The sequence below is a fragment of the Vulpes vulpes genome, chromosome 1 (genome assembly GCF_048418805.1).
Source record: "Vulpes vulpes isolate BD-2025 chromosome 1, VulVul3, whole genome shotgun sequence".
In the NCBI taxonomy this organism is placed as follows: Eukaryota; Metazoa; Chordata; class Mammalia; order Carnivora; family Canidae; genus Vulpes; species Vulpes vulpes.
In genome coordinates, this window is record NC_132780.1 from 172,873,709 (window position 1) to 172,898,068 (window position 24,360).

The 24,360-nt window shown below is 38.7% G+C and overlaps 2 protein-coding genes across 3 annotated transcripts in view; both read left to right on the forward strand.

Annotated features, from left to right (window-relative positions):
* Positions 1 to 178: 178 nt before the first annotated feature.
* Positions 179 to 24,112, forward strand: RIPPLY2 (ripply transcriptional repressor 2). Its single transcript, XM_072749266.1, has 5 exons — positions 179 to 323; positions 19,091 to 19,261; positions 19,323 to 20,008; positions 20,300 to 20,364; positions 23,844 to 24,112. Exons 1-5 carry the CDS (start codon positions 179 to 181, stop codon positions 23,989 to 23,991), a joined length of 1,215 nt encoding a protein of 404 aa, XP_072605367.1. The 3' UTR covers positions 23,992 to 24,112.
* CYB5R4 (cytochrome b5 reductase 4) overlaps positions 20,120 to 24,360 on the forward strand; it is an 85,168-nt gene continuing 80,927 nt past the window's right edge. The window contains exon 1 of one of the 2 annotated variants that reach the window (XM_026007436.2): positions 20,120 to 20,364. The gene's annotated coding sequence lies outside the window, so the exon portion shown is untranslated. The remainder of the gene's footprint in view (positions 20,365 to 24,360) is intronic. The other variant, XM_026007435.2, reaches the window with a different exon arrangement.

A 24,360-nucleotide genomic window follows, 5' to 3' on the forward strand; every position in this document is an offset into this window, starting at 1 on the left:
AAGTTATTCACTACTGTGGGCAACTGAGGCTTGATCCCACTAAGGCCTGCTGAGGAATGGACAGTTTCAGAACTGTCTACCAAATGATTTGACCTGGAGAGATATTTGTTTCTAACGTATTGGCTGAGGGTAGCCCCAGGAGGCAAAGCTCCCCTGACTTTAGAGCTGTGCAGGGAGCATGCTGATCAGTGTCGATGGTATTGGAACAGCTGCCCCAGCCAGGCAGCCAAAGATATTCAGGGCCTGCTCAAGGTCAAGTGCTGTCAGTGTGAAGCCACTGGAAACCGACACAACAGTTTCTGAAGCTAAGGCTGCAAAAATCAGTAAGGCTGAGAAGACATGAGGCAGGGCCTAACAGGTGTCTGATACAGAGTCCTCTTCCCAAAATATCCTGATCTCTTCACAGAGAATTCTTGAGGGCAAGAATTCTGGGCTCTTACTTCCCATTTTCTAGAAGCTGAAAGCCAAAGCTACAGATCTGTCTTCTGCTTGATGTAAGCTCACCTCATCAGTGAATGGATGACTCCAGGAGGCAGACCCTACACACCGGGAGGATGTCCTAGCAAGGTTGAGTTCAGTTTTTTGTGGTTGTGAACAACTTGGTAACGCCCTTGTAGGGGCGTAGGTAGGGTGAAGGACAGCCCAGACCTTGAATCCCCAGAGAGTAGAGCACACACGGAGGCACTCTGAAGATCCATCTTATACAGCGGTGGTGTCAGCAGCAACATTCCCACCAGGCTATTCTTTCTGAGGGATGGTCTGTATTCCCTGCTTCCTGTGTCAATTCCTCTGAATTTCCTTGTTCTCGCCACTCCTTTGCCTGAATTTCAGCATCCCTTTGGGTCTATGGACCCCTGATACCCTTTCAATAAATTCCCTTTTCCTTAAAATAACCACAGATTGACAGGACAATCAGTGAACAAATAGAAGACCAGGTGGGGAGTGGGATGGGATGGATAGGTAACACCATTGCCCCCCCCCAAAAAAGCCTGGAACTCATCACATGACTCTGCCCTAATTTGTGTAACAAACTACTGGATTCAATACCCAGTATATAATATGTGTATTTTATGTACACGTGTGCACTATGTATATTATGGCACATACATGGTGCGGTAGTATTAAATTGTCTTTAGAAACCAGTTCTGGCATAATTTGCTAGAATTAATATTCCTTAAGAAAAAAAACGGGGCACCTGGGTGGCTCAGTTGGTTACTGAGCATCTGCCTTCAGCTCAGGTCATGACCCCAGGGTCCTGGGATAGAGCCCCATATTGGGCTTCCTGCTCCTCGGGGAGCCTGCTTCTCTCTTTCTCCCTCCACCTGCCACTACCCCCTGCTTGTGTTCTCTCTCTCTCTCCCCGCTAAATAAATAAATAAAATCTTTTTTAAAAAGAAAAAAAAAATCTAATTTCTGCCTTAGCAGACAGTTATAATAAGACTGTACACCCGATTTTATACTGACCTATAGATTGTTCTTGGTTCTGCTTCAGTCTAACAACGTTTAATGATATAAAGAAGTATCTGGAAATATGGATTGAAAACATACATTTGTCTCTCCTAAAACTCTACTCAGATGATGGTAAAGGAATGCAAATAGGCACACTTGCTCAAGGGCAAAGAGAAGGAAAATATGGAGGACTAGTAACTGAGTCATCAGTTTGAAGAAAGCTGACACCTGAGCCAGCAGTGGGAGAAGACAGTACCCAGAAACGAGCTGACTCATGCTGCAGAGCCCTGGGCAGTCTCAAGAATTGAAGGTACCAGTTATCTTTGGAGACGAGAATGTGGAGTAGTGCTGAAAACAGAAGAATTGAAAGTCTGTATTAGTAGCAGTTAGACATCCCTTCCCCCAGCATATGCACCAGGAAAATATCCCTCCCTGACCAGGGCTGAAAGCTGCAAAGGTCAACCCTGACAAGTTCTAGATGTGAGGACAACAGGCATTGTAGAGGTGTGGGTGAGGCATGATACTGACATGACGGGGGATTAAATGCATCTATGACAAGGAAGCATCTTACATTCTAAAAACTTTAGACTATAAATAATTTAATGCTATATAAGTTTCAAAATTTTTAATATCTAAGTGTCTATTTCAATATAACCTTTCTTAGCTATCATTTATAAATACAGGCCCTGGTAGGACCCAGCCCTGCCTTGCTTTTGACAATCCTTTGCTGTGGATTGTCAAAAGGATGAATCCATGACCATAGACCTCAGCCTAGGAAAGGAAACCTGTTCTCAATAAACCACCAACCCAGATACTATTCATTCTAGTGAATATTTCCAGTGTTCAGCTCTGCTTGTTGTTTTTTTATAACAGGATGGTGATAGAGCACATTCTCTGGAGTTGAGTTGCTTGGGTGTGAACTTTGGCTCTAACAGTTACCCACTAAGGGATCTTAGACAAATCACTTAATTTCCCAGTGTGTCAGTTACCTTATCTAAAATGAATTTTTAAAATGCTTCCAAATATTTGATAGTTACAATATGCCTAGGACTAACTAGGATTTTCTGTAAAACAACAACAACAACAACAACAAACAACAACAATATCCATTGAAATCACATTGTGCTCCAAGACAGAATTTCAAGAACTTCCAGTCATGGAGTGAATATTTGTGCTACCTCAACATTCAATATGTAGAAATCCTAACCCTCCAAATGTGATGCTGTTGGGAAGTGGGGCTTTAGGGATGTGATTAGGTTATAAGGTGGAGTCCTCAAGAATGGAATTAGTGCCTTTATAAGGAGACCCCAGAGAGATTTCCACCTCTTTCCTCAATGTGATGATATAGAAAGATGGCAGTCTGCAATCCGGTAGGAGGGTCTCACCAAGACCTAACCATGCTGGCACCCTGATCTCAGACTGCTAGTTCCAGAACTGTATTGTTTCTATTGTTTACAAGCCGCTAGTCTATGGCAATGTGTCATAGAAGCCTAAAGGAAGACACTTTGTTTTTAAAATTTTTTTTTTAATTTTTATTTATTTATGATAGTCATGGAGAGAGAGAGAGGCAGAGACATAGGCAGAGGGAGAAGCAGGCTCCATGCACCGGGAGCCCGACGTGGGATTCGATCCAGGGTCTCCAGGATCGCGCCCTAGGCCAAAGGCAGGCGTCAAACCGCTGCACCACCCAGGGATCCCAAGGAAGACACTTTGTTTACAAAACCATGGATTATTCATTATGCTCCATGCCAACATGGAATTCAAACAGAATTCTGAATAATAGAATATCTGGATTTTTAAAAATATCAAAACATGATGGCCTAAAATGCAGGTGTAAGGAATGATGGAGCAAGAAAGTTGTCACTTTGAAACTGTCATCATAGCAATTAATTTAGGCAAGAATCGTCAGTGGATTCCAAAACTAGTGGCAAACATTTGTGTTTTTTTTGTTTGTTTGTTTTTTTAAATTTTTATTTATTTATGATAGTCACACACACAGAGAGAGAGAGAGAGAGAGAGAGAGGCAGAGACACAGGCAGAGGGAGAAGCAGGCTCCATTCACCGGGAGCCCGATGTGGGACTTGATCCCGGGTCTCCAGGATCGCGCCCTGGGCCAAAGGCAGGCGCCAAACCGCTGCGCCACCCAGGGATCCCCCAGTGGCAAACATTTGATGAGAAACAGAGTATTTATGTGATCTCAAACTATCTGCCCATAACGATTTATTAGTTACAAAGGGAAAATAACTTCACAATGGAGAAACCTGACAGATACTACTTTAAGGAAGTGATTAAGTTTGATATCACAAATAATGAAAAAAAGTCACATCACGTACCACCTGTTAGGATGCCTTGCAAGATGTAAAACATCACTGCTGAGTTATTCCCCCCAAATTTGTATAACCTGAATTAATCATGAGGAAACATCAGATATACTCAATTTGTGGAGCATTCTACAAAATAATTGGTCAATGTTCTTAAAAAGCGAAACACAGAGCAAAGTTGAGGGACTACCACTAATTAAAGGAGAATAAGGAGACATGCAGACTAAATCCAGTGCATGATTCTGGATTGGATCCTTGGCCTGGAAAAGAAATACAGATATAAAAGGCATTATTGGGATAATTAGTGACATTTGGATATTGATAGGAAATGAGATAATAGTTATTGTAGCAATGTAGTTTCCTGATTTTGTTAGTGTGCTGTGGTTACAAAAGAAATTGTCCTGGGTTTTAGGATATGCACACCAAAGTATTTAGGCATAAAGGAGCATGATGTCTACAACTTACTCTTAAATAATTGAGAAAAAATGTGTTTATGTGTTTCTGTGTGTGTGTGTGTGTATGTGTGTGTGAGGGGGTGTATGGCAAAGAAAACAATAAATCATGTGGGACAAAATGTTTAACAACTGGTGACCCTGGGTAAAGGGCATATAATATAGGAGTCCTTGAGATCTTTTCATACATTTGAAATGATACATAATTAAAGGTCATAAAAAATAAATATACTATAATGGCCAAAAGATCACCTCCTGGATATAATATCCTCCAGGTAGCATTCAATGATTCAGGGTGATTCCAATAAACCAATCTATCCTGTCATCTCACCTTTGCAAAGTCAGAGAAAACTTGCTTTCAAACTATACCCAGTGCTATGATCAAAAGCAAGATAGTTCCAGGCTCCCAGAGTCCATTGAACTTGTGAGTATGAAGAACTGTTTTATGAATTATTCTTCTGATAAAATTTCTTGTGGATAGTTTTAAGTTGTACCTGATGTAGAACAGTAGGACATAATCTGTTAGTTACCACCCCAATATTCATTTTCTCTTGGTAACAAATCTCCCTGTTTTTAGGTAGGGATAAAGTTGCTGGTTTGCTCACAATAAAATGTTTCCTAGCTTTCCTTTCAGCCAGGTGTGGCTATGTGGCTAAATTCTTTTTTTTTTTTTTTAAAGATTTTATTTATTTATTCTTGAGAGATAGAAGGAGAGACAGAGCCAGAGACACAGGCAGAGACACAGGCAGAGGGAGAAGCAGGCTCCATGCATCGGGAGCCCGACGTGGGATTCGATCCCGGGTCTCCAGGACCGCGCCCTGGGCCAAAGGCAGGCGCCAAACCGCTGCGCCACCCAGGGATCCCCTATGTGGCTAAATTCTGACCAAAGAGACTATATATATATATATATATATATATATATATATATATATATATATGTATATATATATATATATATATACAGCAATTTCCAAGACACCTCCTTAAAAGATGTCATTGGCCCTTTTACCCTTCTTCTTTGTCTCTTCTACCATAATATTCCCTGAAGTGTAGATTGATGTCTGGATTTCTAGCAGTTATCTTGGGCAACAAAGGCTAGGTTCATTTCCTAGGGATGCTGACGCAAAGAGACAAGAGGAAACCATGTAGATCCCTCATTAAAAAAGAGCTGTCATGGGTGCATGTATAGCTTACTCATTTAAGCGACTGACTCTTGATTTCAGCTCAGGTCATGGTCTCTGGGTCATGAGATCGAGCCCCCCAGTTAGGCTCTGCATTCAGTGCAGGGTCAGCTTGAGACTGTCTCACCCACACCCTAGTCCTCTGCCCCTCCCCCCTGCTTGCAATACATAAAATCTTAAAAAAAAAAAAAAAAAAAGAGCTGTCATAACAACCCTGGAATCTATGTAGTAAACTATTCTATATGAGAGAAATCTATGAGAGAAAAAAAATAAACATCCATTTTGTTTAAGTCACTGCTAATTCAAGTTTCTATTATGCATCATAAAATAAAAGGTATTGTTTTTCTTAAATAAGGTGCTAAGGCCTGACTTAGACCAATAATTTCTATAAAGTTTTCAGGAAATAATTCACTTTATGAGAGTGGATCCCATCAGTGTCTCTCTCTAGAGCCTAGCAGAGTGGTCACATAACTTAAGGTGATGAATATTTCTGTGGATGAATGAAAATTCTTTTTGTAAAATAACTCCAAAATGTTGCCTGTAACAACATTAGTAATTCATCCCAATTTTGTATTGTTTTGATTATTACAATTTGCTACAAAGGTCACATTAAATATTTTTCTTTCTCTATAAACCTTAGTCAAAAGTGATACAATCCTTATCTAGTAATTCCAGCTCATTAAGGACAGAATTTTATGACTACACTGTTTCCTTTCATGGCACTGTTCTTTAATGAATCATAAAGTAAAGCAAACTTAGGCAACATAGGTTTAGTTATATCATAGGAATAAGCAAATCCCAAATCTCACTAGTTTAAAACCACAAAGATTTGCTTCAGCAGAGTCCTTCTCCATATCTTTCTTATTCAGCTAATGGCATCTTCTCGATCTAGACAAGAGGGAAAGGAACATGAAAAATTGCTTATTGGTTTTTATGGCTTCGTTCAGAAATGAGACATTTCACTTCCACTCATATATCACCGGCCAAAGAAGTCACATGGCCACACCTGACTTCAAGGGACAGGAAGTGCATCCTGCTATGTATCCAGGATGAACATCGCAGAATTACTGGAGAACACTAATGATTATCAGACACAGCATTTTATAGTTAATTCGGAGCTCACGTCTTCTCATTTCAATCTTCTCCTGAATTTACCTTCAGTAACTTTTAAAAAGTTTTTATTTATTCATTTAGAGAGAGAGAGAGAGAGCATGAGTGGTGGGGCAGGGCAGAGGGGAGAGGAAAAAGCACACTCCTCGCTGAGCAGGGAGCCTGATGTGGGGCTCAACCCCAGGACCCTGAGATCATGACTCGAGAGCTAAAGGCAGATGTTTAACCAACTGAGCCACCCAGGCACACTTGCCTCCATAATTTTTAAATATAAGAAAAATTTGATGGGTTAATAGAATGAGCCAGCTACATTTATTATGATTATGGAGTGTAAAGTTTTCCTGAGGTTATATAGAATTAGCTTTAACTCTCCTAATCTGTCAGTGTTTGTTTTTAAGTACCTGCTGATGAAAAACAAAACAACATGGCTTTTCAAAGTCTTGTCAGGTCAGCAGAGTCTATGTTATCTTAGATCGGTGGTTCATTAAGTGTGCAGGACTCCTGAGGATTCTCTAGAATGCAGTTAAGGGTTCACAAAATGCTTTCTTTTCCAGAAATATCTGTCTGAGACTGGATTTTCTCCATGCATTTCAACCAAGACAACATATTGCAACAGATTGAATGCAGAACAGACATGAGAATCCAGTCATCTTTCATTAAGCAGACGTTAAAGAAATCTGCAAAAGAAATTAGTTCTGGAAAGTATAGTCATTTTTTTGTAGATATAGATTTTATGGTAATATGCAATGGGTAATTGTTGTTTTAAAGGAATTAATAAATACATAGTTTAAAATGTTCTCAATTTTAAATTTTAATAAATTAAATATTGATAGATATGATCCACATAAGCTAGAGGTCTTTGGGATCCTGAATAATTTTAACTTTTCATTTTGAAATAATTATTCTTAACAATTTTTGAGAGTTTAAAGGGGTCCCGATGCTAAAAGACTTGTGAAAGTAAATGAAAGCCTCATTTAAAATGGAGTCAGGGGGGATCCCTGGGTGGCTCAGTGGTTTGGCGCCTGCCTTTGGCCCGGGGCGCGATCCTGGGGTCCCGGGATCCAGTCTCACATCGGGCTCCCTGCATGGGGCCTGCTTCTCCCTCTGCCTGTGTCTCTGCCTCTCTCTCTCTGTACATCTGTCATGAATAAATAAATTTAAAAAAAATAAATAAATAAAATGGAGTCAGGAAGCCCAGAGGGAGAGCTTTCAAGCACTACTACTGGCAATAAGAAGCATACTTTGCATTCCCTAACAGGGAGAGGCTTACTTTCCATAGGAGGCAAGAGGATAGGAGAATTTCTTTTTACCTAGGAGCAGCTCAGCCAATGGGAAACTACCACACTCAGCCAATGAGAAGTTGTAACAGACCCTCCCAGCTTCCTCCTTTCCCCTACAAAAGCAAGCCCCTCTCTTTTGATTTCTGGACCTGCTTGCTTCAAATTGCAATTCTCTGCTATTCCCAAAGAAACTCATTTTGCTAGTCAAATAATTAATTGGCTCTTTTTTTAAGGTCAACAGGCTTAAGAACTACCATCTTAGATAATACCCTGCTTGTTAAATTTCAGGGTAAACTTTCAAAAGACAGAACAGCTTAATAGCACTTTCTCTACAATAAAGATTTTAAGGATCAGTGAGATAATGACAACAAATTTGTATTTACCTACTCAAGGAGCACTGTATTGTGGAACCACATCCCATTGCTGGGAAGAATACTTTGGTATACCTATATTAAAAACTCAAATCAACTGCTTATTTGGATTACAAAACAGTATGTTCAGTTAGTCTATTGAATACTACCTGAAAATAGAACTCATCACTGGATGAAGATACATGCAGCTACAAATAACGAAAACACCTTTTTAGGGGGTAAAATTCAAATGAGAAGATTCACATTCTTATACTCAAAGTCCGGATGTTGGATATTTCCACAGATGGTTATCAAAATGCTCCCAGAATCTATCTAACATCTTTCCAACATCTTTGTTTCAGGATCTTAGCTCATATAAGCTTTCATGAGCCCCAGATTTTGGTATCAAAAGTAAATACAAGATTGAGAATTAGAACATGGAGGACTGATATGTTTCCTCCTATTTCTTTTAGGCAATAAGAAAACTTTTTCCCGAAATCACCCTGCCACCATAATACAGACTATTTTAAAAATATTATTGGTCAGAATTGGATCATATGACTGCCTAAACTAATCACCGGCAAGATCACATCACAATTCTCTCCTTGCAACTGAGGAAGAGACTAGTTTTTCCCAAAGCACTTGATTTCTTAATATCTGCACATAATTAGGATTCTTTTAACAAGAATGAAGGAGGTGGGGTGGGGGATGGCTATGGGATAGGCAACCAGTAGGTTCTTGCACAATCGTGGTAACTGAAATGTCTCATTGTAGTAACCAAGACTATTATGGGATAACATAAAATTTAGACAAGTTTTATAAGACTGCATTTGTCTGTTTTTCTTCTTTCAATGATTCAGTCATTGTTAAGAGCCTAATGGATGCCTAGCAACATTAAAGATATACAAAAGTCTCACTTTCTTAAATCTTCACTGATAGTTCACTCTGAGCTTGTAACCTTCTATAAATCCCCATATATATTTCATTCAATATTAACAAAAAGTCAATTCTACTCAGTTTCATACCCCTACATTTTGGTTTTCCTACTTAAATTATCAATCACATATTGCTTGTTGTCATATTATACTATGACACCTTTTAAACTTAATGCTTTCAAAAAAATAAATAAATAAATAAATAAAATAAACTTAATGCTTTCAGTTAAAATTTGGCTCCTGATTAAACTGGAGTCATTTACATATTTAAGGAAAATAAATTTAATTCTCTAAGTAATTACTAAAACTCAGAAACAAATACAGAAAAATACTATCCAATATATCTTTCCTTCTCTAGTACAACCCACACATCAGTTAGCTGTCTGGTTTCCCACTAATAGCATGAGCCAATCAGAACAGGTAGGTATTTTCTGCTATGATTATGTATGGTCTGGATATAGCAGAAATAATTTATAGATCATTTAGGAAATGGTCCTGTCTCATTTTTCATTCAAGGCTCAGCATAAATGTCATCTCTTTGTAGGCCTTCCCTGACCACCCTGTTTAAGAGAGGCTTCCTCCAATTACTTTGTATTAAATCCATCTTAAATTCTGTCTGTAGCACTCTTGAAAATCTGTGATTATCTCCTTTATTTATTTATTTTCTGTTTTCTAGCCAGAATACAAGCACTATGAGAACTGAAAATAAGACATGTTGGTCTTATTCAAACTATATGCTCAATGCTTAATGCAGTGCTTGGCACATAGTAGCTGATCAATAAATGTTTAATTGAATTTAATTTCTTTTCTGAATCATCTCTCTATTTTATGTTGTATATTAAAAAGAATAATTAGGGCAGCCCTGGTGGCCCAGTGGTTTAGCGCCGCCTTCAGCCTAGGGCGTGATCCTGGATACCCGGGATTGAGTCCCCTGTCGGGCTCCCTGCATGGAGCCTGCTTCTCCCTCTGCCTGTGTCTCTGCATCTCTCTCTCTTTCTGTGCCTCTCATGAATAAATAAAATAAAATCTTTAAAAAAAAAAAGAAAAGAAAAATTAAAACTAAATTCTGGTGTTTATCATATTTTGGCCACTGATATTTAATAATATAGGATATTAAAATTGTATGGTTAATGACATTTAACATAAAGGGTCAGACGTGACAAAACATGGTAAAAAACAGTTTTGTAATGAGACAGATCAATCTCCTTTTATGTGAAGTGAATACACTTTTTACATATTGTGTTTTTATTTTATATAATTTATTAGGTAGGAGAAATTAACCTGTTTGGGGCTAGCAAAGAAGTTTAGAAATGTCTAGAAATGAAGCCATAAGGAAGGAACTCTGCATAGTTTACTTGTCCATAGCTAAACTTCTGCAAATACTTTGTATCTTCAATATACTTTGAATTGGAAACACCTCTCATAAACTCTCACTGTGGCTTTAATAACATACATCCAATTATAATATAAAGTATATTGTTTTTAGGCCATTAAATATTATACTCTATTGTTGTTATTAACCATTGTAAGAAAGTTGCTTAAGGAGCACAATGAAATCTGGCTGTTTTCAATGGAGATATTCCCATGTATGAGTGTGATTAGCACAGACTTGCTAAATCTCTCTCTGAGCCATCTGTGAGCACCTTCTTAGTTTAAAACAACACACGCTAGCTCTGCTCAATTCTAAGTCAGTTTTACCACAACTGTTATCTTTATCTTAAACCTGGGAAGATCCTCAAATGCTTGAAGCTTGGAAATGCCACCTTTCACAAAGAGTCTAATCCTCAAACTGAAAAAAGACCTCTATGAGATCAATTATTTCAAATAAGATTTTATTGGCATAAAGTGTTGACCATAAGTTTCAATCCAATTAGAAGAGGGAAAAGGAGTATTTTAGCTTACTAACAGGCTTAGAACCCATTCATGTGTTTAACTTTCTAGTAATGCAATATAAAAATCATAGTTGCTTGAAAACATTTGCTTGCTCTTTAGTTCAATTTCAAATTGAAGTGATGCAAATATTTCTTTTATAATGGCCTCACTGTGAAGGCCTGGCTCCTGACAAATCAGCAATAGTGGAGACTTTATTGACAGATAGTTTGTCACTGTACTCAAAGGTTTGGAGGACTTAAGTCCTTACAGTAGACCGAATACAACCTTTTCTAAAGATCTTGCTCTGATCACCATGAATCAAAGCATTGATGTGGAGCCTTGCAGAGACTGCATGGTAATAAAACTACCTAGAACTGTCCAGAGACCAGTGTAAATGTAACACGTGCTTTAAAACAAATTTCAAAGTTATAACAGACGTTGTTACAACCACTTTTTCTATCAAAGATCTATATTTTAAAAAAATCCAAGTCAGAAACACTGATTTGATAGGCTTGATTCTGACTGCAGTGTTTACTTTCTCAAGCCCAGACTGAGTACAGTTAGGAATCAATACTTTAATGTCATATTTAAACTTTTTATATTGAGCTACATTTTGCACACCATAAAATTCATCCAGTTTTACCGAATAAGTTAATGACATTTAGTAAATCACAGTTGTGCAGCTACTCTGGTGATCCAGTTGTAGAACATTTCTATCACTCTAAAATGATCCCTCATACATATTATGTGTAGGCCTTTGTATTTGATTTTTTTCTTTAAAGATTTTATTTATTTATTCATGAGAGACATAGAGAGAGAGAGGCAGAGACATAGGCAGAGGGAGAAGCAGACTCCTCACAGGGAGCCCAGTGCAGGTCCCAGACTGGGACTTCCTCCTGAGCCAAAGGCAGATGCTCAACCACTGAGCCACCCAGGCATCCCTGTAATGGATTTTTCACAATCTTTTTTTTATGAAAACATAATTACCTAACTAAAGTAAAATACCAAAAATAAGTAAATTAATAAATTTGACTGTTGGCATTCAAGCACAAATGAGAAATTATCCTAGAAAGGAGCACATTTTATAGGTACAGTCTTTAAAAAGGAGTCTAGCTTATAAGGCATATAACTTTCCTTAAATAATGTTCATAAAATCACAGATAAAAAAGGATGTGTATAAACAGACTGGGTCTGGTTTCATACAAGCAAAACTGGCATTATTCAGGAGGCACATGGTGGCAATAGCAGATGTGAGTCATTATATTCCCCTCATTCCTTCACACTTCTGTTTCTCACCTTAGTCCCTAAGTGGAGATTAAGTCATACCCTAGTTGAGGTCATCATGTCCATTGAAAAGGGTGGGGCAACATCAAGTCACATTCAAAATGGGAACCTAGTTCAAGCTCTAATTTATCTTTTCATTTAATATTATCTTCTGGGTAATAGAGAAGAACATATTTCTTGTTTTTATGTGGTTTTGATTTTTCTATCCATCCTCTTCAAGGACCATTGTCTAGCATCCTTTCTCGAGAGTATGCTTCCCTTCTCTCATTTTATAGCCATACAAAAATCCAAAAATTAAAAAAAAATTGTTAGGTACATAGGCACCAGGTGTAAGATGAGTTTGTAATACTTTCTTTTTAGTAAATTACAAACATTGGTGGCTTAGATGTCTGTTAGAATGTAATCTCCATGAAGGAAGGGAGTTTTGTCTGTTTTGTTTACTGACATATCTCAACCTCCTAGAATAGCACCTGGAACATTGTAGGTGTTCAATAAATACTTGTTGAATGAATGAAGATTTTTATAGTTTATATTTGTATGTTTTTAATCCTAGAAGTCTACCTTATTGGTATGTTATGAAAAGCATATTGATATGTTACATAAAGTATATATTTTAGAAATGGATAAATTCCTAGAAATGTACAATCTACAAAGACTGAGACATGCAGAAATAGAAAATCCAAACAAGACAATTACTAGTAAGGAGATTCAGTCAGTATTCAAAAACCTCCTAACAAATAAAAGTGCAGGAGCAGATAGCTTTACTGGTGAATTCTACCAAACATTCAAAGAATTAAAACCAATCTTTCTCAAACTCTCGAAAAATAGAAGAGGAAGGAACACTTCCAACCTCATTTTACAAAGCCAGCATTACCCTGATATCAAAATCAGACAAGGATACTATAAGAAGAGAGAATTATAGGCCAGTGTTCCTGATAAACACAGAAGCTACAGCCCTCAACAGAAGATCAACAAATTGAATTCAACAATACATCAAAAGGATCATACACCATAACCAAGTGAGATTTATTCCAGGGATGCAAGGATGGCTCAACATCTGTAAGTCAATGAATATGATATACAATATTAACAAAACGAAGGATAAAAATCATATCACCTCAACAGATTCAGGAAAAGTATTTGACAAAATTCAATATCCATTTATCATAAAAACTCTCAACCAAGTGTTATAGAGAGAACATACCTCAACATAATAAAGTCCATATATGACAAGCCCATATCTAACATCACACTCAATGGTCTAAAGCTGAAAGCTTTTCCTCTATGATCAAGAATAAGACAAGACTAACCACTCTTACTGCTTTTATTCAATATAGCATTGGGAGTCCTAACCAGAGTAATTAGGTGCAAATAAATAAATAAATAAATAATAAAAGATATCCAAAATGCAAAGGAAAAAGTAAAACTGTTTCCATTTGAAGATGACATGATGTATAGAAAACCCTAAAGACTATGCAGAAAATGCTAGCTAATAAATGAATTCAGTAAAGTAGCAGGATACAACATTAATACATAAAAATCAGTTTGGTTTCTATAAACTAATAACAAATTATAAGGAAGAGAAATTATGAGAACATTCCCACTTACAAATGTGTTAAAAAGATTAAATTCCTAGGAATAAATTTAAGTAGGGAGGTGAAAGATCTATACTCTGAAAGCTTTAAGATATTGATGAAATAAATTGAAGCACAAAGAAACAAAAAAATGGGAAGATATTCTCTGTTCATGGATTAAAAAATTAATATTGTTAAAATGCTTATAATACTCAAAGCAATCTACAGATTCAATGCAATCCTTGTCAAAATTCCAATGGCATTTTTCACAGAAATCAAACAAACGACCACAAAAGTTGTATGGAACCACAAAACCCCTGAATAGCCAAAGTAATTCTGAGAAAGAAGAACAAAGTTGGAAGTATCATGCTTCTTGATTTTAAACCAAATTTAAAGCTGTACTCATTAATACAATATTGACATAAACACATACATATGGACCAATAGAACAGAATAGAGAGCCCAGAAATAAACCCTTGCACTTATTCTCAATTAATTTATGACAAAGGAGGCAAGAATATGCAATAGGGAAAGAACAGTCTTTTTGATAAATGATGTTGGGAAAAGTGGACAGACCAAGCAAAAGAATGAAACTGGATCAATATCTTGCACAACACACAAAAATCAACTCAAAATGTCAAAAACTTGAACATAGGATCTGAAAACATAAAATGCCTAGAAAAATAAAAGCATAGGCTGTAAGATGCTTGACATCAGTCTTCACAATGAGTTTTTTTGGATTGGACACTAAAATCAAAGGCAAAAAAAGCATAAATTAAAAAAAGCAAGTGGGACTACATCAAACTAAAAAGCTTTTGCAGAGCAAAGGAAACCTTCAGCAAAATGAAAATGCAACCTATTGAATGAAAGAAAATATCTGCAAATCAGACATCTGATGAGGGGCTAACATCCAAAATATATAAAGAACTCTTAAAACTCAATAGCAAAAAAGTAAACAAGCTGATTTAAAAATAGGCAGAAGATCTGAACAGATATATTTCCAAAGAAGATGTGCTGATGGCCAATAGGTATATGAAAAGGTGCCCAATATCACTAATCATCAGGGAAATGAAAATCAAAACCACCTCACGCCTGTTAGAATGGCTAGTATCAAAAAAAAACAAGAGGTAACAAATGTCATCAAGGGTGTGGAGAAAAGGACACACCTGTGTACTGTTTGTGAGAATGCAAATTGGTGCAGCCACATGAGAAATGATATGGAAGTTCCTCAAGAAATAAAAAATAGAGCTACCATATGACCCAGCAATTGCATATCTGGGCATTCATCCAAAGGAAACAAAAACACTGACTTGAAAAGATATCTGTACTCCCATTGCAGCATTATTTATAAAAGCCAAGACATGGCTATCATCAATCTATCAATAGATGAATTGATAAAGAAAATGTAACATATATTACATAAAAAAGAAGGAAATTATGACATTTGGGATAACACGGATGGCACTTGAGGGCATTATGCTAAATAAAATAAGTCAGAGAAAGTCAAATAACATTTGATCTCACTTATATGTGGAATCTTTAAACATATAAAGAAGCCCTAACTCATAGATCCAGAGAAGAGATCAGTGGTTGCCAAAGGTAAAGGGGGTGGGTGTGCATGAAATGAATTAAGGTTGTCAAATGGTATAAAATTCCAGTTATAAAATAAATAAGTCCTGGGGATGTAATGTACAGCCTAGTGACTATATTCATTAATAATCTTTTGTATATTTGAAAGTTGCTAATAGAGTAGATCTTAAAATCCCTATCAAAGGAAAAGAATTGGGGGGGATCCCTGGGTGGCGCAGCGGTTTGGCACCTGCCTTTGGCCCAGGGCGCGATCCTGGAGACCCAGGATCGAATCCCACATCGGGCTCCCGGTGCATGGAGCCTGCTTCTCCCTCTGCCTGTGTCTCTGCCTCTCTCTCTCTCTCTCTCTTTGACTATCATAAATAAATAAAAATTAAAAAAAAATTAACAAAGGAAAAGAATTGTAACTGTGTGTGGTAATAGATGTTAACTAGACTTACCGTGATCATTATTTCATAATATATGCACATATTGAATCATCATATTGTACACCTGAAATTAATATAACATTCTATGTGACTTATATCTTAACAAAAAAGCACATATTTTAAATGTGCAAGTGGGGCCCATATAAATTTCTAAATAAATTTTAAATGTAACATAAATAAGTTCTTTTGGTCTTGGCCACATCAGAGATGAGCTTCAATATCTGTATAAATAGGTGGAACAAATATACATGGTCTAGTTCCAGCAATACATATTTCTATCTCTTAGTTTATCTAAATTTGATCAAGTATATATTTTACCATATTTTTTTGTTAATGGGTTCTCCCTTTTTCTTTCTAGCAATGCATTTTTTTCACAATTTTGAGATACTTTATGTTCTCTCAGATTCATATCTCATCATCACATTACTCCTCTTCTTCCTCATGCCAGATCTAGACACCTTGATTAAACTTGCTTCTTGCGTAATCACTGGTGTGCGTATCCTCCAACTGCATGAGAATCATCCCCATGGCTACTGATCTCATTTCTTCTTTCCTCCGAGGGGTCCTGGAGCCATCGTCTAGCCCCCTTTCTCTAGAGGCCTCTCTGCTCCTGCCTCATCTCTTCATCTTACATTCTTTTGCCTCTTGCACCCTAAAAACAAAACCCCCCTAATGACCCAGCATTCCTCTTCTCTTTCTCTTTTCCTTTCAAGAAGGTAGTCTCAATTTACTGTTTTATTTTTTCACCCCTACAGCTCAACTCACTAAAAAAAAGCTTCATCTCCATACACTTGCTTAAAAGTCACTCATGGCCCCTAATTTCCAAATTCAATGAACACACATCCTTGTTTGACCCAGTGGTGGCACTTAATTTCTTAGGCATTTCCTTCTTTGTTGGAATTATTTTATCCCATTGTCCTACCACACTTGATCTACAAATACACCTTGTACTACCTACCTTCACCATTCCTTTTCAGGGAGGTTTTGTTTTGCTTTGCTTTGTTTTGCATCTCTTCTCACTTCACAATCAAATGTTGCTCTTCAGAGCTCTGTCCTTGGTGCTGTTCTGAAGCTACAAAATTTCCTGGGAAAATGAATCAGTCCCTACTGTTTTATATTACTACTTCTTTTCTTAGGACTCCCATTTAAATCTTTAGTCCTAAACTCTCTAGTGAACTCTGGACCTCATATTTCTGATTGTCCTTTGTATAGATTCTCCACCTACATGTTACTAAGTCTTTTAAAATCTGTTAATTTTATTCCCTCCCCCTGTTATGACAAACAGCACTGTTCCAGTGGAAAGAGGTGCCATCAGCTTGTATTCATAAGTGAAGATGACCTAGAGTAAATCCTACCCACCAAAAATGAAATACAGCATGAGTCAGGTATAAGCCTCTATGTTTTAAGGCTATGAGAGTTTGGAGTTCTTTGTTATTGCTGCATAGCCCAGCTTGACCTGACTGATTCAAGATCCCAAACCAAATTCATTATTTTTTCACTATTTCATTATTATTTCACTATTTTGCACACTATTAACAGAATAAAGCAACCTAAAGGCATCTCATCTGTTCTTCCTCCTATATTCCTTGTTTTCTCTGTCTTTGTTTGGGCCACCATCATTTACCGACTTAACCAGATTAGAAACCTAGGAGCATATATAGATTCTACTTTTATGTCTCCCCCACATTTTATTTTATTTTTCCCACACACACATTTTATGATTTAAGTAGCAGTGTAGATTCTATTTCTTAAGTATCCCTCAGATATATTCTTTCATTTTTCCATCCTTACTATACATCTTCTCATTACCTTTTGCCTGAACTATTGCAATGACTTTGTAAATGATCTTGTTTCCAATATTAGCCTTCCCTAAATCTGTCTTCCATATGGCTGCCAGAGAGACTTTTATTTAATGTTAACTTGGACCATTCCATTCTCCTGCCTAAAATATTTCACCAGTGCTTACAGAATAAAGCTGAAATGCTTTATTATGGTTTATTAGGCTCCTGTTAGCCCAAGCCCTTCTATCTCCTCATCCATATCACTGCTCCAGCCATTTCTACTCCCTAGAAGCACTGCGCCTTCTCTGCCCCCTCCTGCACCATGTACACAGACTACACTATTTCTTGATCCTTCTAGAATCCCAGTTTAGGTTTCTTTTACTCTAAAAAGGTTTTCCTGGCTGTCCCAAATAGACTTACCAATTCCCTCTCTTGTACCACTTCTCAGGTTAAAATGTGGTTTTGTTATTGAATGTGACACTTTTAAAAAATCTTTGCTTATGTGGTCATTGTGATGGTCATAGATCACAATGACCATAACCCTCTTGAGGATGTTGGATGGGGTGTGGAGCCGATATCTTATTCACCATTACATCCAGAAAGCACAGTACTTACCATATCCCAAACACCTTAAAAGATTTTTATGAAACCCAAATGATGAAATATTTCATCAGATAGCTTAACATCTGTTAAGGGCTTACATTTTTTAAAATAGCTTAAAGTTTGTTGAGAGCTTCTTATGTGTGAAGCCTTGAAGCAAGCATTCTGTAAATTTTGTTTTATTTAGCCAGTAATAATTCTAGGGCATCGAGACATGTATTAGGTACCTATCCTTACTGATTTCATTATCTGAAACAAACCAATCATTATAGATCCTTAAATATTAATTAGGTTGTTTTCCTACACAACTACTGAATGAATAGCAAAGACACTATTGCTTACACTAAAAGCTTTTATTTGAAACTTTTAAGAAGTTCAACTCTATTATTTAAGACATTTTGAGAAAAATTATGGCATTTATACATCATCTTTCCTTTGAAGCATAACACTTTTCATACAAGGACCTTTGTAATAAGTGAGAGTTGGCTTAAGTAAGAGAAAGAGGGTCACGGAGAGGTTGACAACTTGTCCCATAACTTTTCAAGATTTCATCATCATTCTACACACACCCTGCCTCCACAAAATAATTTCTAATTATCATTGAGTGACAAAATGCCAAGTAGTGACTGACGTCTATACATGATATTCAAGACTTCTCTTCAGGGGACACTGATAAGATAATCAGGGAAAATCACAAAGATAGGAGAAAATAATAGAGAGCTAGATGCCTGAATCACACGACTCCAGTCTTCCGCTCTGGGGGCTGGAACGTTCAGTCTTGTACAATTCATTTTTTTGTGTGTGATTTAAAAAAATTTATCTTCAAATAATAATGGGCAGAACCTAGTCTGTCAATGCATTAACAAAAATGTCCTTTGGTAAGGAGTCGGTTCATTTCGCCCAGCTCTTACTCTGCCAGAAAGAGGATTTAAGGCCATTCCTTTCAGTGTAGCCTCATCCCGGCTTGGAGCAGACTTGGATCCAGCTTGGATGCAGCTTGGATCCAGCTTGGATGCAGAGCTTGCTGCAGGGACCACATTCCAAAAGGCCTCGGGTCAAGTAATTAACCAGCCACTTGGCCCCCCTTTTTTTTTTTTTTTTTTTTTTTTTTGCAGAAATACACAAAATGTGTAGAATCGCTTCGTTTTATCTCCTCCTGGACTCTTGGAAATTGGCTGCTCGGGCGAATGTTGTTTTTCCCCCGCGGCCATGTGTCGCAGGGCGATTAACGCCAGCTCGGCGCAACCCATTCCCGAGCCATTTGGGAGCTGCACGCGTTCGCACCGCGGCCCGGCCCATTCCGCCTTCACGCGCAACCTTTTTGTTTATGCGGCTCGCGGGGGAGAGAGGGGCGGGGAGGGAGGGAGGCAGCCACCGCGTCGGGAGGCAGCAGGCGGCCGGGGCTGCAGATATAAAGCCCAGGGCTCGGGCCCGGCCCGCGAGCCGGCAGCCGCCTCCCGCTCTGCCCCGCCGCGCCATGGAAACCGGGGGACCCTCGGCGAGCGGACCGGGCGGGGGCGAGGGCGAGGGCGAGGGCGAGCGCGCGCACCGCCGCCGCCTGCAGCCCGCGGGGCCCGACCGCCCGACGCGGCGCGGGGGCGCGCGCTCCGGCGGCCGCGCCTCCCCCTCCCCCTCCCCGTCCCGCTCCCCGGCCCCGGCGCCCGCGTCCCCGCGGCTCCTCCCCTCCGCTCTCCACCCCGCACCCGCCCGGGGTCCCCGCAGATCCGCAGGCTTCTGGAGACCGTGGGCTGACGCCAGAGGCTCCAGGGAGGAGGGGGCGCCGCCACCCGCGGCGGAGGCGGTGAGTGAGCCGCGCCCCCCCCCGGGAGGGGGTGCAGATGAGCCGCCGGGACTGGGTCTGCCCTGCCCGCGGAGATGCGCGCGCCGCCCGTGGCCCTCCCGGAGGCCCTGTGCGTCCCGATGCTGCGCGAGGGCCTCCCCGAGCTACGGGGCCCCGGGATCGGCCGGGAGCGCGGCTGCTGAGAGCCCCGGGATCGCGTTCCCCGCAGGCGCGAGGAACGCGTGCTTAGACCGCTTCCCCCCATTTCCAGAAGGTGACTGGTAACTGCGATTCATCTTCTTTCGTCCCCAGATGCCGGACAGCCCCGGGGTGACCGAAGCCTCAGGAAAGCTTTCTCAATACAGACACCCAGTCAGGTGAGTTGCAGGCCTCCCGGAAGGTCTCCCGCTCCTCCAGCCCAGGGTAGAGCCCGGAATCGCATCGCCTGGCTCCAGGGCTGGCCTTGCCGTTTGTTTTTTTGTTTTGTTTTTGTTTTGCTTTCCTTTTCGTTTTTTCCCCTTGGAAAAATCTGCCTTCACGGATCCCAGAGGTCCTTTACTCCTTGAATTGGTAAATTCATGAAGAACTGTTAATCAGCGCACACTCAATAAACTCTGAGAGAATATATTATAAGGAGGGGAAGTGGATGGCATCGGGAAAGTGAACCGATGACATGTCGTGTCTACACACCAGTTTCTTTGTTTTGTTTTGCTTAATGCGGAAGGGTTCTCAAGAAACAGACTTCACAACAGGCCGAGTGTGTTCTTATTCTCTTGCAAACCAGAGGGAGGATGGTGTTCATAAAGATCACTAAGCTTGGGGAAAGGGATGGAGGGACACCACAGGGAAAAGCTAGTTTACTGTTCCTACCATAGGAAGTCGGCCTTTCTGTAGAATTCTTTGCAGCTCTTATTCAGGTGAAAGGTTCATTCTGCAGTTTGTCAGCTTCAGAGAGCTGTGAAATGGAGAACTGTATGATATTTCTATGTATGTGTTCATAAATAGCATGTAGAAGTCAATACATGTTGATTAATTTCCTACCATGTGCTAGCACTAGGGGTGGACACGGGAAAAAATAATCACACCCCTTTGGCAAGTGTTGTAATAGTTTAGTTACAGCGGTTTTACCAGTATGTGCAGGACACGAAGTACCCAACTCTGCCCCAGGGAGTGGGGAAAGATCCGGGAAGTGTGTATGATAGGATGTGGTTGCCTAGCTGAGTCTTGAGATAGCTAGATGGATGGTAGGTGGGGGAAAAGGGGACAGAAGAAATACTATAGGAAAAGGGATACAGGGTCATAGAACAACATGGCTCCCTACCGGAGCATCAAGGAGCTGGAATTTGGGCGCAAGAAGGTGTGGTCATTCTGATAGGTAAGCCATAGGTGGGATCTTGTACCGTTCATATAGAGTTTTGCCCTATTCCTGAATGTGGCACTGGGAACCCATGGACTTTATTCTGTGAATGTATCGGGAGTTAGTCAAAGGTAGTGTGATCAGATTTATATTTGAGAAAAGCACTAAGAAAATGGTGTATAGGCTTATTTAGAAAACCAGAATGAAATTGGAAGTTACTGTAATTTAGGCAAGATATGATAAGGAGCCATTCTAAGGCATTGGAAGTGGGGATCAGACTGGGTGAATTTGGGGAACGCTTAGGTGACACAATAGATTAGGTTTATAATTTATTGGATACGGTAGGTAAAGAACAGGTAAAAAGACAGAATGGCTTCCAAGTTTGTGGCTGATGACCAGATGAATGCTGTATTAACAGAGCGGAAATTAGGACTTAGATTTGGGGAACAAGATAACAAGTTCAGTTTTATATAGCATATTTATTGTGTCTTATGGGCTATCCAAATAGGTATGTCCAGTAAAGAGCTCTATGTGTGTGTGTGTTTGTGTGTGAGTGTGTGTGTGTAAGGGACCCAGAGTCAAGAACTGAAGTGGAAATACAGGCAGTTGGGAGTCTTCAGTAAAGGAATGGTTGAAGAACTCTTGGCAATGGATCAGGTGTTCCAGGGGAATGAGAGAGGAGAGATGATCACACTTGGTGAGACACTAGGGAAGGCCAATACTAATCTATATACTGAGATAAAGAGATCCACAAAGGAGATTGAGAAGAATCACTCAGGACAGGGAAGAATTCAGGAATGTATGATGTCCCCGAAAGAAAAATGGTCAGTAAGAGATTCTGGACAGTATGGTAACAATTACACAACATTCTTTGGGTTTGACAGTTCTACTTAAGCATTAGAAAATCAATTATTTCCTATATAAGAAATCCCTTTCTCTTCTGAACTACTGTAGCCATTTATTTTTACTTCTTTTAGGTTAGTTTTATTTTTATTAATTTCCCTCTTGAGTACTATGTATATTTCTCATTTGTTTTACTTAATTGTCAGTTTCCTGAGGATAGGGAGAATTTTTTCATCTTTGAATTATGAATTATGTCTGGCACAGGAGATCATAAAATATTTATTGAATGACTGAATTATGGATGGTTGCTTAGTTAGGCACCAAAATTAGAAACTTTTGTGTTTTGTTTTTTTTTTTTTTTGTCATTTCGCTAGAAACATTTATAAACTGCATTACCTGTTTTTCTGCCTTTTAAAATGAAGTGTACTGAGCATAATATAACCTCTTTGCTAAAACCTCTCTCTTATAAATGGACACATGGGGCTGGTTACCCTAGACTAGAATGGCCACACTGTTGTTGGCGAGTCAGCATATCCTTCTTTTCTTTACTTTGGAGGAAAAATAATAGAAGACCAGATGGCAAGATTAAAATCTGTCAAAAATGAAATTCTGAGGTAATTGTGTTACATGCAAATTATATAAAGCCAATATTATTTTTAACATCTCAATAAGGTATTTTCAAATTTAGTTAGATGGGGGAAGGGCAGGGAGATGGGATCAAGGTTGGAGTTAGAGAAAGACTTCTTATAGCCCCAGTGTGAGTGCATAGAAAAACTTTAAAATATTGGTTTTTGGGGCAGCCCAGGTGGCTCAGTGGTTTAGTGCCCCCTTCAGCCCAGGGCCTGATCCTGGAGACCTGGGATCGAGTCCCACATCGGGCTCCCTGCATGGAGCCTGCTTCTCCCTCTGCCTGTCTCTGCCTCTCTCTCTCTCATTGTTTCTCTCATGAATACATAAATTAAAATCTTAAAAAAATACTGTTTTTAGTACTTTTCTTTTTTTTTAAAAAGATCTTTATTTATGTATTCATGAGAGACACACAGAGAGAGGCAGAGATATAGGCAGAGGGATAAAAAGGCTCCCTCCGGGGAGCCTGATGTGGGACTCAACCCCAGGACTCCGGGATCACGCCCTGTTTTTGTTTAAATTTACATTGGGTACATCTGTAACTAGCCACTAAATCTGAATTTTAAGCAAGACACTAGGTGATATCTGCTTTTCTGGAAGGTGTGTAATATTTTGTCATCTTTACAAAATTGTCAGAATTTTTTTTCCAAAATTGTCAGAATTTTTAATGTAATATAGTAGGATTCATTTTTTCCCCCAAAGGAATTTGGAAGTTGGAAGACAAACCTTTTGTATATTGTAAGAATAAATATATCCATAATTCTCAAAGTAAGCTAAATATTTATCACAAAGGGTTTTGTGTGAATTTGTTTGATCCAATTTATAGATTGTATAAAGATTTAAAATGACTAGTTGTTAATACTTTGGTGAGTAGACTCCCATGACAATGAAGATAGTATCTTTTTAAACTATGTAAAGACATACATCAATTGTTAAGTATGTGGAGCTCTTAAAATTTGAACATTTCATGAGTTTAAGGATTCTGAATGTGAAAAAAATAAAGCATATTATGTTGTCTGCTTCTTTCAGACTATTTTGGCCAAAATCAAAGTGTTATGATTACTTATATCAAGAAGCAGAAGCTCTTCTGAAAAATTTTCCAATTCAAGCCACAATTTCATTTTATGAAGATTCTGATAGTGAAGATGAAATTGAGGAGCTGATCTGTGAAAATTAATCTAATTAGTTACTTGTGATGACATTCAAAGCTTAAATTTAGTGTACAAATGTATCATAATCCTTTAAACTAATTTATTTGTATATAAATTATTAATAAAATGAAATATTTTGTAATCCTATAGTAGTTTGGCTTTTTTTTACCCCTACACTATAATTCAATGTTGGAATTTAAAAATAAATGCCATTTATGGATGTCTTGATTGGACTGTAAACATTTGGGGCTTACAAAAGATAATTTCGAACTTTTCATCAAATTATAAATTTAATTTTAGTTATAATTTTGCAAATAGTTAGCTAAAACTTTGCAAAGAATGACAATATTTAGCTTTCAAGACCAAATCTTGTAACATCTGGTATTTTCTACTGA